General features: G+C 47.6%; 1 protein-coding gene across 1 annotated transcript; it reads right to left on the reverse strand.

The window, feature by feature from the left end:
* Positions 1-765: 765 nt before the first annotated feature.
* On the reverse strand, positions 766-11,000 carry MARCO (macrophage receptor with collagenous structure). The gene is made up of 15 exons (XM_058809840.1): positions 10,757-11,000; positions 8,828-8,929; positions 8,217-8,453; positions 7,448-7,483; positions 6,485-6,520; positions 6,012-6,119; positions 4,618-4,725; positions 4,488-4,532; positions 3,841-3,939; positions 3,692-3,745; positions 3,135-3,179; positions 2,874-2,981; positions 1,645-1,686; positions 1,167-1,343; positions 766-896 (listed from the first exon to the last, which is right to left on the reverse strand). The coding sequence occupies exons 1-15, from the start codon at positions 10,998-11,000 to the stop codon at positions 766-768; spliced, it is 1,572 nt and encodes a 523-aa protein (XP_058665823.1).
* Positions 11,001-11,998: the final 998 nt, after the last annotated feature.

The following is an 11,998-nucleotide window of genomic DNA, read 5'->3' on the forward strand; positions in this document are numbered from 1 at the left end:
TTTTTTTATTTCTCATCATTTTGTTTTACTGGAACATCTAATTTCTAAAGGCACGAAAAGCTTCGCTTTATACACCAGGTAAGTAAGGGGTATTGCTACTGGAGACAGGTTAGGAAACACTGACAGAGAAGGCAAGAGACTTAGCCAAGGTCAAAAACAAGTGTTGTGCTAAAGCAGGGTAGTGTGGCACCTAGATCCCAGGCACTTATTTTGCACTTTAATGTGTGACCAGCGTAGTTGCTGAACAACACTTATATTTGCATGCCAGAGAGATCATCTGAGGATTTCTGAGCATCTGCTGTCTTGGGTGCATGCACTTCTCTGGTGGTTTTAAGCTCAGGTTCACAACTGTAGCATGATGAAGATGGACTATCGGGCTCAGCTGCAGTAAGTGCAGGTTTCTGCACACTGATCCTATTCTCTTACTGCCCTAAGATAACGTGGACCATCCCCTTCCCTGTGGACTTAGAGGTCACACACGTGTGAGCTCCTGCAGATGAGCTGATGTCAGGTAGCTGGAAAAGCTGTGAACTGGCTCACATGCCTGAGCTCCAATTGTTTTGTGACAGCTGGGATGTTTCAGGTTACCTGTGGGTCTTGCAACTGTTATTGGTTTGTGAAAAATTTAGCTTTCTTTGTCAATATTTCTATGACCTGGTAAAGAGGCACAGAAGCACAGCCTGATGAAATTGGGTTTGTATCATGAAGAGGAGCTCCATGGAGGGCAGAGGCAGCAGCAGCTCCCAGGACAGACTCGATGTCCCATCAAGAACATTCCACCCCAACATCCTCATTGTGGCTGCAGTTATTGTCACCCCAGCTGCGCTTGCTACAGTCCGTAATTGACATTTCACTCCCTGTGCAACTCACATCATCAAGCCAAATTTGTCCGGTACCTTTGGAAGGTTAAACAAACAAACAGACAAAAAACTGTTGGATGGGATGGGAGAGAGAGGAATATGCCTTTTTTCCTTAAGAGAGCCCTGTGGACAGTGGGTGTGCGTTGGGTTGTGTGGTTGGTTTGTTGGAAATGAAGCATTTGGGCACAGTTCACGCAGCCCTTGACACACAGCTCATCCCAAGAGGAACGAGGAGATGGTGGCCTTGCTGTGGTGCTTTCTGTGTGTGTGTGAGCCCCATGGCAGGCCGGGGGGGTGTGGACTCACCTGCTGGGGCTGTGAAGAAGGAGACAGCCCGGCTGAACCCCAGCATGCGGCAGACGACGCCGGTCTCGCGCAGGGACCAGCCGTCGTCGCAGATGGTTCCCCAGGACCCTCCGTGGAAGATCTCCACACGGCCCCTCCTGCCTCCTCCCGCAATTCGTATGTAATTGACAAGGCCAGCTGAGAATTCAGAGGAGAAAATAACTCCATGGGTCATGCAGGCATAAGGAAAAAGGCACTGACAGACAGAAGTGTGACCACCAAACCAGAGGGATGTTCCCGTCCCCAGGGTGGGACCAGAGGTTTGTGGTGGCTCAAATACAAACAATTCAAGAGCCCTCCTGCATTTAGACACACCAGGCTGCAGCTCAGAGCACGGACTCCTTGGCTTAACCAGCATGAGCAGAGGGGGTATTTTGGTCCTGATCTCAGGTAGCTCTGATACCAGAAGGCAAATGAGAAAGGAAGTAAAATCCAGTACCTTGTCCTTTTTCCCCTTTGCTCCCTTTCAGTCCTGGGGAACCTGTTTCAAATTAGAAAAGCAAACATTTGACAATTGCTTGTGGAAAAATCTGGTTGTTTTCTAGTTCTGAATACTTGTGTGAGTTAGAGATGTCCAGGCTCCTCCCCTTGTAGAAAATGAACAACCTGAAGTGACCAAGGGTATTTAAAAGAAACATGGCAGGAAAAGTAGGGTAACATACAGCAAAATATTCCCAATGTGCAACCCAAGAAAAGGGCCACTTTCAAAATGCCATATATTCATTCACTTATGGGAAATGTATCTCATTCCCATTGTTACCTGTAAAATGACATCTCTGACAGACTTTGGGATCTCCAGAAGCAGGCATGGTGTCTCCCAAAGTGCTTGCAGGAAGACCTGCATCCTGGGATTTGATCTCCAAGGAGAGCAGAAAGGTGCTCTCAGCAGTCCTCCACATTTCTGTGGAGCATCTTGGTCTTGAGGGTAGGGGTGTTTGAAAGAACCCATTGAACTCTTTTCCCCAGAGCTACCTCCAGAAAGCACTCATTGCTCTCTCCTTCTGGGACCAGGAGAGGAGATGCACTCAGAGCATGGAGCCAGCCAGGTTACACTTGCTCCATCTTCCAGATGCAAAGCTCCAGAGGAGGAATGCATGGAGCAGTCCTACACAGAACCTAGTTTATTTTATTTCTGAGGATTCTGTGTGAACAATTAAAAGAAAAAAGCATCTGGAGCACTGTTTGCTTCTCATGGGCTGTTGTAACAACCATTTGTTTTTTTCTTTTTTTTACTACAGGTCTTATGTTTTTTTGAAACATTCTGTGATTGGAAGGGAGGGGGTTAAGGATGGAGAGCAGCTGTAGTCTTGGCCCTTTTGAACAACTTTTGTGTCCTACAGTTAGCAAGGTGTAGTTAAATAGCCTCACTGTTAGGTGTTTCCAACAGCTTCACTACTGCATGTTCCTGAGTGTTTACATGGGATTTATCCCAGGCACAGGGTGTCTCTGATGTCTCTGGACAAAGCAAAGAGGAACATGGGCTGTTCCAGTTTTCTGTGAAATCAGGGATTTGAGAAAACTTAATGCCTCTTGTTCTTGCATGTCTTTTGACACAGCTCCCGGGGTGTACAGCTGACACCCTGCACATTCCTTTGCCAGGAAGGCTGATCTGCAGTCCCAAACCCAAATGTGCCACCAGCTCCACAGACCCTGTGGAAAGAGCCTTACCAGTAAATCCAGTCTCTCCCTTGGCTCCTTTTAGTCCTGGTTCTCCTTTCTGACCCTTAGAGCCATAATCCCCCTTGGATCCTTTTTGACCAGCTGGGCCTGGGGTGCCTGGGTGAGAAGCAAAAAGTCATTGCCTTTGTCCCTTCCCAGGGAAAGGACATGACAAACTTTTCACATTGATGCAGAACAGTGGAAAGTGGCACCTAAAGTGCTTTGCATCATCATCTCTGTATCAGAATAAATCATGCTGTAAGAGTTTACCTGCTGGGCCCTGGTCTCCCTTTGCTCCCTTCTGCCCTGGAGGTCCTAAGATCATAAAAACAAACAAACAAACAAACAAACAAACATACATATAATAATGAGACTGATGTTTATACATTTACGAAAGCTTATGCAAATTAGTATTTACAATTGATTTTAACTCATCTAGTTTTGGTGTCTACACTATAAGCATCTATTTCTGAATCAGGTGTCTTATCTCACATCATGATCGGTGCAGTCCATGTCAAACAAGAAAATACAGGCAGTGGAGAAACACTGAAGTTCATCTTAAACTGCTTCTTTGTTTGTGCATTTTCAATTTATACCAAAATTCAGGCCCCATCACCCCTCACACACATTACAGATGGCAGAACCAAGCCTCTGGTGAGCAGTCAGCCCCAGCAGCCTGGCAGAGCCCCAGGAGTGCCATGGCATCCTAGGATGCACTGGGGGTCCAAGAAGAAAACTCAAGAGGTCTGCTCTTGGTGGTGTAGTTCCTTTTGTGGTGTCTGCCTGATGTGTGTTGTGGACCCAAAACCTGTTTTATTCTCCTTTACCTGCTATTCCTTGTTCTCCCTGTGCACCTTTGAGTCCAGCAATGCCTTGTGCTCCTAAAATCAAAAAGAAATCAGTAAAGATGAACCCATCACACAAAGTGAGGCCAGAGTAGGAGGGCAATGAGTTGTAGCTTTGAGCAGGGCTGTACCTGGGCTGCCTTTGGGGCCCTGATCCCCCTTTTCCCCTTTCTGACCAGGTCTGCCTTCAGGGCCAGGACTTCCAGGAGGTCCAAGCTGTCCAGCTGCACCTTGAGGTTGAGTGAAAGCAGCACAAAATGAAATGTCACACAACACATGGAGGAGATCAAAAGACAGACAGCTCAATCACCAGCCCTTGCACACTGAGCTGAGCCTTGTGAAGGCAAAACAAACACTGGCTGTCTCCAAATTGCAATCCTGGCAGTGCTAATCTTAGCGATGCAGCCAGGGGTGATCTGGAGTGAAGGGCTGCATGGAACCAGGTCCTGGCTGACTGCCAGCCTTGAAATGCACAAGTTCTTCCCAAAAGAGCAGCCAATTTCTGCCCCTGTGTGTGCACAGGTGCCAGGAAGGAGGCCACGGCCCTTCTTTCCCTCTCAGTCTCCTGCACAGGGAGTGGGGCCCACAAGAGACAGCCAAGGCTGCTGGATGAGTTTGGATGACATTGAAATGTTGGCACGGTTTCTTCATCTAATCACCATCTTCTCTTACCCATGCTGGGATCTAGACCAGCTGCAGCTTTCCTTGTCATGAAACACCACATTAAAGAGATCAGAATTATGCCTCCACAAGAAATGGCACCCTCTGCACAACTTACCTGCCTCTCCTTTCTGCCCAGGCAGTCCAGGCTTCCCGGGGCTCCCTGCAAGGACACCCTGGCATCAGTGCAGAGCAGCCCCTCGGTGGGGCAGCCCTGCACCCTGTCCCACTGTGCCCTCTGCACTTACCCTGGGCACCTGGCGCTCCTGGCAATCCCTGCTCACCCTTAGGACCCATGATTCCTGGGAATCCAGGGTCTCCCTTCTCGCCCTTGTCACCTTTCTGTCCTTGGGGACCTAGCAAACAGCACAGCACATACATGTAATTTAAAACAAAACCCAACAGACTTGTCTCTGCAGCGTGTGGAGCACCTCTGTCTGGCTACATCAGCAGCAAGGTTTGGCCTCACGCCTGTATTTGCCATTCAGTGACACCATATTGTCACCATGAAGCTGGAGGAGGACAGAGCTGGCCTGTCTGATCCACCTCTGGCTCTGTCAGCCTCCCTGGCCAGATGTTTTTCTGGCTTGCTGTTAAAGGATTGCCATGACAACTCCCCAGTCTATTCCCCAAACTATCCCTCCTACTGGAATGTTTTCTCCTCCAGTTAAATATCCCTTACTGCATCTGAATGCTTCCCTTCTTCCAGACACAGCGGAGATACAGAGCAGCACATTCCACTCCTGTTCTTCCAGAGAGTTCTGTCATCTCCCCTTAACCTTGCCTTCTCTGAACAGGTGATCAGCATGCTCCAAAAGAGCTGAGTTACTTGAAAGTGCCTCATTTGAAGACTTCTCCTTCATCTTTCAGCTCTAGAATTATCCCAAAGTCCTTGCCTTTTGGTATTCCTCCTACCATCACTCTTCTGTCCTGGAGCATCCTGTGCTAATGAGAGCATTGGGGCATTCAGGAGCTGATGGAAGATCTGAGGGAGCTCTTATCAACCTGTGCAGCTGTCCTGCCTGCTCTGCACCACACACATCACCTACTTTCTTTTCCTCTCCTTCTTTCAGCCCATGTGAGACCCCTGAGGAACAGCTATCCATAATTCATGCTACATGGGACAAACACGTGGCATAGCTCTTCTCCTTCAGGTGTACAAAGCCAGGCTTATGTAAGATGCTCATAAAGCTCTCAGAAAGGTGTTCCACTAAAATGAGGATTAACATCCACATGCTTGTGCATATAAATTATATTGTATTACTTTATACCATAGAAATCCTACTGCAAACATCACTGCTTTAATCTAGGGTAGGCTGATAATTGAATATCTGTGGCTTTCATTAGACAAAGGTCACTCTGTAAAGAGACTTCTGTGGTGCAGAATCAACATTTTGCATGGCCTCTTCCCCCAGCCCTCCTCTGGGGTATTTGCTGAAGCATGACATGAAATTAAACCCCTTCAGATCAGGTCAAGTGTCCTGTTCATCCAGCTCCCTCACTGACTAGCAAACCTCAGGACTGCTTGGATTTTTATGAATACTGACCAATGAAAACTTCCCCTGGTGTTTTATGTAGAATGAGTTTAATAAGAAATATGTGTGAGAACATTAAAAATATTAAGATAGTGAAAAAGTCTTACCTGCAAGCCCCATCTCTCCTTTTTCTCCTTTCACTCCTGGACCACCACTTGGGCCAGCAGGGCCAGGAGCTCCCTTGCTGCCCTTCTCCCCCTGGGCTCCATCTGTGCCTGCAGGGACAACACCATTTACTGATGCTTCCTGGGGTGCCACTGTAGTCAGTGCCAGCAGCAGGACACCCACCACAGCTGTGACCTGAGCCAAACTCCACTCTCTGTGCACTTGAGAGTGGTGCTGGTGACAGTGGGAAATTGCCCCACAGTGACTGTTGCACACTGACTTTTAAAATAAGATTTTTTTTCCAGCTAAGTTTTGCTTTTGCTCACATTAGCTTTACATAGGCTTATTTCCTTCAGCTCCAATGACATTCTTACTCACTTACACCTTGGCTGAGGACAAGATTGCTCATAAAATCATCCATAAAGCCACTTTATGTTCATCCACAGAAGTAATTCAGGTGTCAAAAAAGCCTTACCTCGGTCTCCCTTTGTCCCTGGTGGTCCCCGTAACCCTGGGATGTAAAATACATACATCAGCTGACACACATCATCTATTCACAGTAATGGCCAAGAAGAAGAGACAATTTTTTAAATCATCCTTTGCTCACACGATTTCAGTCACCAGTGAGGCCAATCTTCAGCTGGCAGGGGCCAGAACAACCACTTGAGTAAAGTCCTTGGAGCTGAGCCGAGTGCTCAGCTGGGCAGGGGCCAGCTTGTCCTCCTGCCAAGGCAGCTCATGGGGACCATTGGGGAGATCTTTCATGAAAATGCACTGAACAATTGGGCTCTGATGTGTAATAACATTGCTTGGCAGGAGGTGCTCTTTCAACGTCCTAAGTGTAGCCAGGAACATATGAAAACACAATTTTTAATTTTTTTTTTCCCTTCAGAAAATCTCATCAGTGTAGCCAAGAAGTAGGGATGGATGAGTTACAGACCCGACCTAACAAGGGTTGCATCTTAGATCATCATCACAGGATCATGGAAACTGCTGCCTGGCCCAACCTCTGCTCCAAGTGAGCCAGCATTAGATCAGGACCTGCTGCATCCTCACAGTCTGGAGATGTTTACCTCCTGTGGTGGTTCTACCCAAACCCCCAGGCACCCAGGGCAGCAGCTTGTGCAGGGCTGGGGAGGGCAGAGCTCGCACCCAGCTCGTTCCTGAGCCTGTGCCAATGCTTTCCTAGGGACAGGGTGGGCATGGACCTCTGTGGGAGCACTTGGGCTGGCCCAGGCTCCTGGAGGAGCAGTGGAAAGCCTCCACACAGGCTTTACACCTGCTCTTTACAGCAGGTCTCCTCATGAGATTGGGTGTCTGCACGCTGGGTAGGGCCTGGGTCTGGAGGCTGAAATCCCAAATCCTCACTTAAGGTCTCTTAGATGAAATAAAGAAGAAGAGGGAAAGAGGAGAAGTTGTGGCTCAGTTACCAACATACCTGGTACTCCAGGATCTCCTTTGCGTCCAGGAGGCCCTGGAATAAATATTGAATGGGTATTTTTCAGTAGTCAGCAGTCAGTGAGGAGCACAGCAGAATGGGATTGAGGTGTGGGCTGGAGACACAACGCTTCTGGAGGGCACCTAGAGCCTAAACCTACAAGTCACAGGAGGGAAGAGGAGCCCAGAGCTGTGTGTGCAGCTGCAAGGGGACCTGGGGGTTTGCACAGAGGTGCTCCCTTGTGACCGAGTTCACAGGGGGTTTAGGATGAGGGAAGAGACGAGGATCTGACTCCATGTTTCAGAAGGCTTGATTTATTATTTTATGATATATATTGTATTAAAAGTATACTAAAAGAATAGAAGAAAGGATTTCATCAGAAGGCTAGCTAAGAATAGAACAAGAAAGAATGATAACAAAGGCTTGTGGCTCTGACTCTCTGTCCAAGCCAGCTGACTGTGATTGGCCATTAATTAGAAACAACCACATGAGACCAATCACAGATGCACCTGTTGCATTCCACAGCAGCAGATAACCATTGTTTACATTTTGTTCCTGAGGCCTCTCAGCTTCTCAAGAAGAAAAATCCTAAAAAAAAGATTTTTCATAAAAGATGTCTGTGACACTCCCTGGTCTGGAGTAGACTCCCATCCTGGGCATGGGGGCATCACTAACTGGCAAGGAGATTGAATCTTGCCCTAGTTATTGCATCATCTAAACTGTGTTTTCAGCCCCACTAATGCTGCAGAGCCAGCATGGAGAGCCATACCTGCAACCAGGGTGATGTTGCTCATCCTCATCATCAGGTTTGCATTGTTGCTTTTAATTATGGTGATTTCCTCTTCTAAGCTTCTCCTCCAGCTTTCTTCTTGTCCCATGAGAAAGTTCTTCCAAGTGGGGCTTCTCGACAAGGCCAGATGGCTGGCAGAGGAACGCTGCAGAATCTCTTCTGTATAGGAGGCATTTTGCTCCTGAAGTTCCAATATCTCTTTCTGCATCTTAAACACTGAGGAAACAAAAAGCCCATGCAGTGGATACTCTCTGCCCGCTCCGGCTGGGAAATGGGTGTTTGGCAGAGCAGCTCCCCAGCACCTGGGGGGGACAGGGGGGATAAAGACCACCCCTGTTTGACCCGGGGAGGTGGTTTTTGTGTGCCAGCCCCTGCTGCAGCCAGGAGTGCAGCTGGGAGTGCTTTTGCAAATGCAAAGCACACACACGGGCTGGGGAATCTCCTGCAGCTGCTGCTTTGCCCGCCGGTGTTGGAGGAGCCTCTCGCTCCCTCAGAGGTTTCAGACCTGTGTGCTCATTCCCCCGTGCCCCCAGGATCACCCAGCAGAGCTCTCCTGTGATGCCCAGCCCATGGGGAGGCTGTGGCCTTACCTTTGTACATGAGCATCCCCTGGCCGGCCGTCAGCAGCAGCAGGTAGAGGCTCAGCGCTGTCCAAGTGCAGCATGTGGATGCCTTTTTCTGGCTCCGAGGCTCTAAAAACCAAGAGAGGAAGGGTAGACACTCTCCCACATTTCTGCCCTACAGGCTCTGCGTGCTTGCAGCCTCTCCAGGCTTTCCAGAGGTGTGGAGCTGCAAGGTCCCTCTGTGTGAGCAAGGCATGCTGCCTTCCTCTGTCCCAGGCTTTGCACTGCAATCTGCTTGGCCATCCTTTCCTTTGCTAATTTAACCAGCTCAGCTCCATCAAGACTTAATCCAATGTGAGTGTGGTGATTTCTCCCTTTCTGCACCAATAAACTCCCCATTTCCATGATTTTTACTTGTCCCAGGCTGGCTTTCAGAGGACTGCTCAAAGCAATCCCTTCTCCATCCTGAGCACTGCATACGTGTGATTCCAACAGTGATGCATGTATGCATCAAAACAAATGAAAAATCCATAGTAAGCTGATCTGCAGAACAAATTGAAACAAGTCATAAGATGTAAAATCATTACCAGCAAGTGCAAAGGAAATAAATGGCTTTGTTGAATTTTGGCCTTCAGGGAGGAAAAAAAGTATTTCAGAAGCATTGGTAACTACGTCAGACATCCAGTAAGTTACCCTCAATTGAGGTCTTTATTTTTTTTCAAAGTAATGTAATCAGGAGTTTAAAGTCTTAGTATTAAAAGAGTACAATATTTTAATTGGTTTTACTATAGAATGGCTTAGTCAGCAATGAAGATTTTATATTCAGCTGAAAATTCATAAACTTACATTTTTTTATTGAGTCTGGTGATTTTAGTATCTTAACTATTACACATTAAAGTCTTACTCAAGAAAATTAGACATTTTCTAAGACAGGAAAATAACGGATTTTTTTCTGATGCTCAGCATCAGTTTTTTGCTATAAAAGGATAGCTTGACATACTTCTACTTTTAAATGCCAGTTAATTTACTAGCAAAATTGCTGTGAAAAGCATTTAGTATTTCATTTTTATATGTTGTTTTAGACCAGATAAAATCCATATAAATCCATTGAACAAAAAGAAATCTTACCACTTATCTGAAAGGTTGTGATAGCAGGTGAGGCAAACCCAATCTTTTCTGAAATACTGAAAGAGTTCATATCACTCGAATTTCTGTCTTCCCCGTGTTTGTCTGTAATTTTCATGACAAATTTCTTGTGGCTATCATAAAGCCATGGACAATAAAGAACTGGAGGCACTTCCCCTCTTCCTCCTGATTTGATATGCTTTCTGATATGCATTTCCTATCTGCTCAGCTTTTATAGACTGCTGAGAACTCTGATGTGGTAATTTGAACAGTTCCTCAAAAAATCCCACAGCTGAGATGCTGAGATGCTCTTGTGTGCTCAATTGGAGTCCAGTATCTCTGTATTGTGGCAGAGTTAGGCATGAGATGGACATTTTGTTTCTAACACAAGCAATCCTCCTCAGGTAGCCAAGAAGATTCCATGTTCAATGTTGGCTTGGCCATCTCTCTCCTGGGAGGGGAGGCTGAGGACTTTGTCACAGTGAAACTCTCAGTAATGTGCACCACGGTGACACCTCAGTGGCTGTGTGTGACTCAAGTGCAAGGAGGGAAAGGATCAGGAGGATCCTAAAAACAAGTGAATGATGGTGGGATGGGGGATGCTGAAACCCAAATGGGTTTGGGATGATATGGAGAAGAGGCACTTGCAGCCTCCTTGAAAAGGTCTCTCCAGCTCCTGCTTCCTCCCTGATGAGTTTTTCACACCCACAGACACAATTCCTACTTCTTCACCATTTCATTGCTCTCATCCTGTCAAACTCCCCCTGGCATTTGGCATTCTGACATCTCCATTTGTGCTGGGTTTGACTTCTGCAAAGCAAAGTGACTCACCCGGGCCCGCAGGCAGGAGCTGTTGGTAGGAGCTGGGCAAAGCCCTCCTCATCCACGCTGCCAGCACCACGTCCTGCCCTCTGCGAGGAGCAAGGCAGTCACTGTCACACCTCCTGGTCCTGGGCTGCAGGTCTGGGTCCATCCCCGGGGCCGTGTCCACACTTGGGGCCATGTCCATCCCCGGGGCTGTGTCCATCCCTGATGCTGTGTCCATCCCTGGCTCCTCACTGCTCTGCTTGGCCATGGAGTGAAGTGTGGCAGAGCTTCAGGTAGGGCTGAGCTGGAGATCCTCACCCTGACGGTGCAGAGTGAAGCCCTCTGTTGTGCACCTGATGCACAAATCTCTGAAAGACTTAGACCACGAATACGTGGGGATTTTTGAATCTGCTTCTGTGTTCTCGTTTCAAATGTGCTTGTGCAGCTGTGACCTGGTTTGTACCCAAGAGGGAGGAAGAGAAATCCTTCATTTTTAAACATTCTGCTACACTCTGTGTAGGAATTGGGATAATTTGCTTCCTTGTGAAGGTCTCAGATATCCCCTTGAGTTAGGGAGGCTCTAGAGGTTACCACCAATCAGCTGAGCCACAGAAAATGCCTGTGCAACATCTCCCATCACGGCATCACCTCCTCACTGGAGTAAGGGCTCAAATCCAGCCCATTTCTGATGGTTCTGGTGGTTCAGTTGACCACTCTGCACAAGCCTGGAGCCATCTACTCTTGCTGGGTGATGAGCTGGGAATGACTGTGCTTGTGCTGCCAAGTGGGTGTTTATAGGGATGGATGTGATTCAGGTGCATGCAGAGCAGATTTACAGCAGAGAGGCTTTTAATAATACTTCTAGTAGAATCCATTTCATTTCAAAGTATTAAAAATAAGCTGGCAGACGTAGTTCTCGAAAGCCTGCCTAAAGACAAAAGGTGCAATGAGATCTTTGTGCCCTCCTTCCCTGAGAAAGGAGCTCAAGGAGAAGTTTTCACATGATTCATGGTCATGCTGTGGCCGTGCCACTCTCAGTGGCCCAGTTGGCATGGGTGTGAAACAGGGGTAGATTCCATTAATTTGACAGCCCTGAACTGCAGTGTTTTGGGTTTTGAAGTCCAATCCTCCACTTTTGGGGGGAAAGTCATGAGCTGCAGTTGCCTACCCAGCTGGTGAAACCTTCATTTCTATTTGATGCAGGCTCATGCAGCTCTGCAAGCTGCCACATTCTCATTGCTTGGCTGGGCATTTAGCTGCCTGGGA

Source organism: Ammospiza caudacuta, chromosome 8, assembly GCF_027887145.1.
Source record: "Ammospiza caudacuta isolate bAmmCau1 chromosome 8, bAmmCau1.pri, whole genome shotgun sequence".
In the NCBI taxonomy this organism is placed as follows: domain Eukaryota; kingdom Metazoa; phylum Chordata; class Aves; order Passeriformes; family Passerellidae; genus Ammospiza; species Ammospiza caudacuta.

What these genes read in the sequence shown, in the direction of transcription:
- MARCO (XM_058809840.1), bottom strand. Translation starts at nt 11,000, where the DNA reads ATGGCCAAGCAGAGCAGTGAGGAGCCAGGGATGGACACAGCATCAGGG. An exon ending in CAACATCACCCTGGTTGCAG is followed by an intron (nt 7,484 to 8,216) that starts GTATGGCTCTCC and finishes TATTTATTCCAG; the next exon opens with GGCCTCCTGGACGCAAAGGA. An exon ending in GGGAGAACAAGGAATAGCAG is followed by an intron (nt 3,180 to 3,691) that starts GTAAAGGAGAAT and finishes TTATGATCTTAG; the next exon opens with GACCTCCAGGGCAGAAGGGA.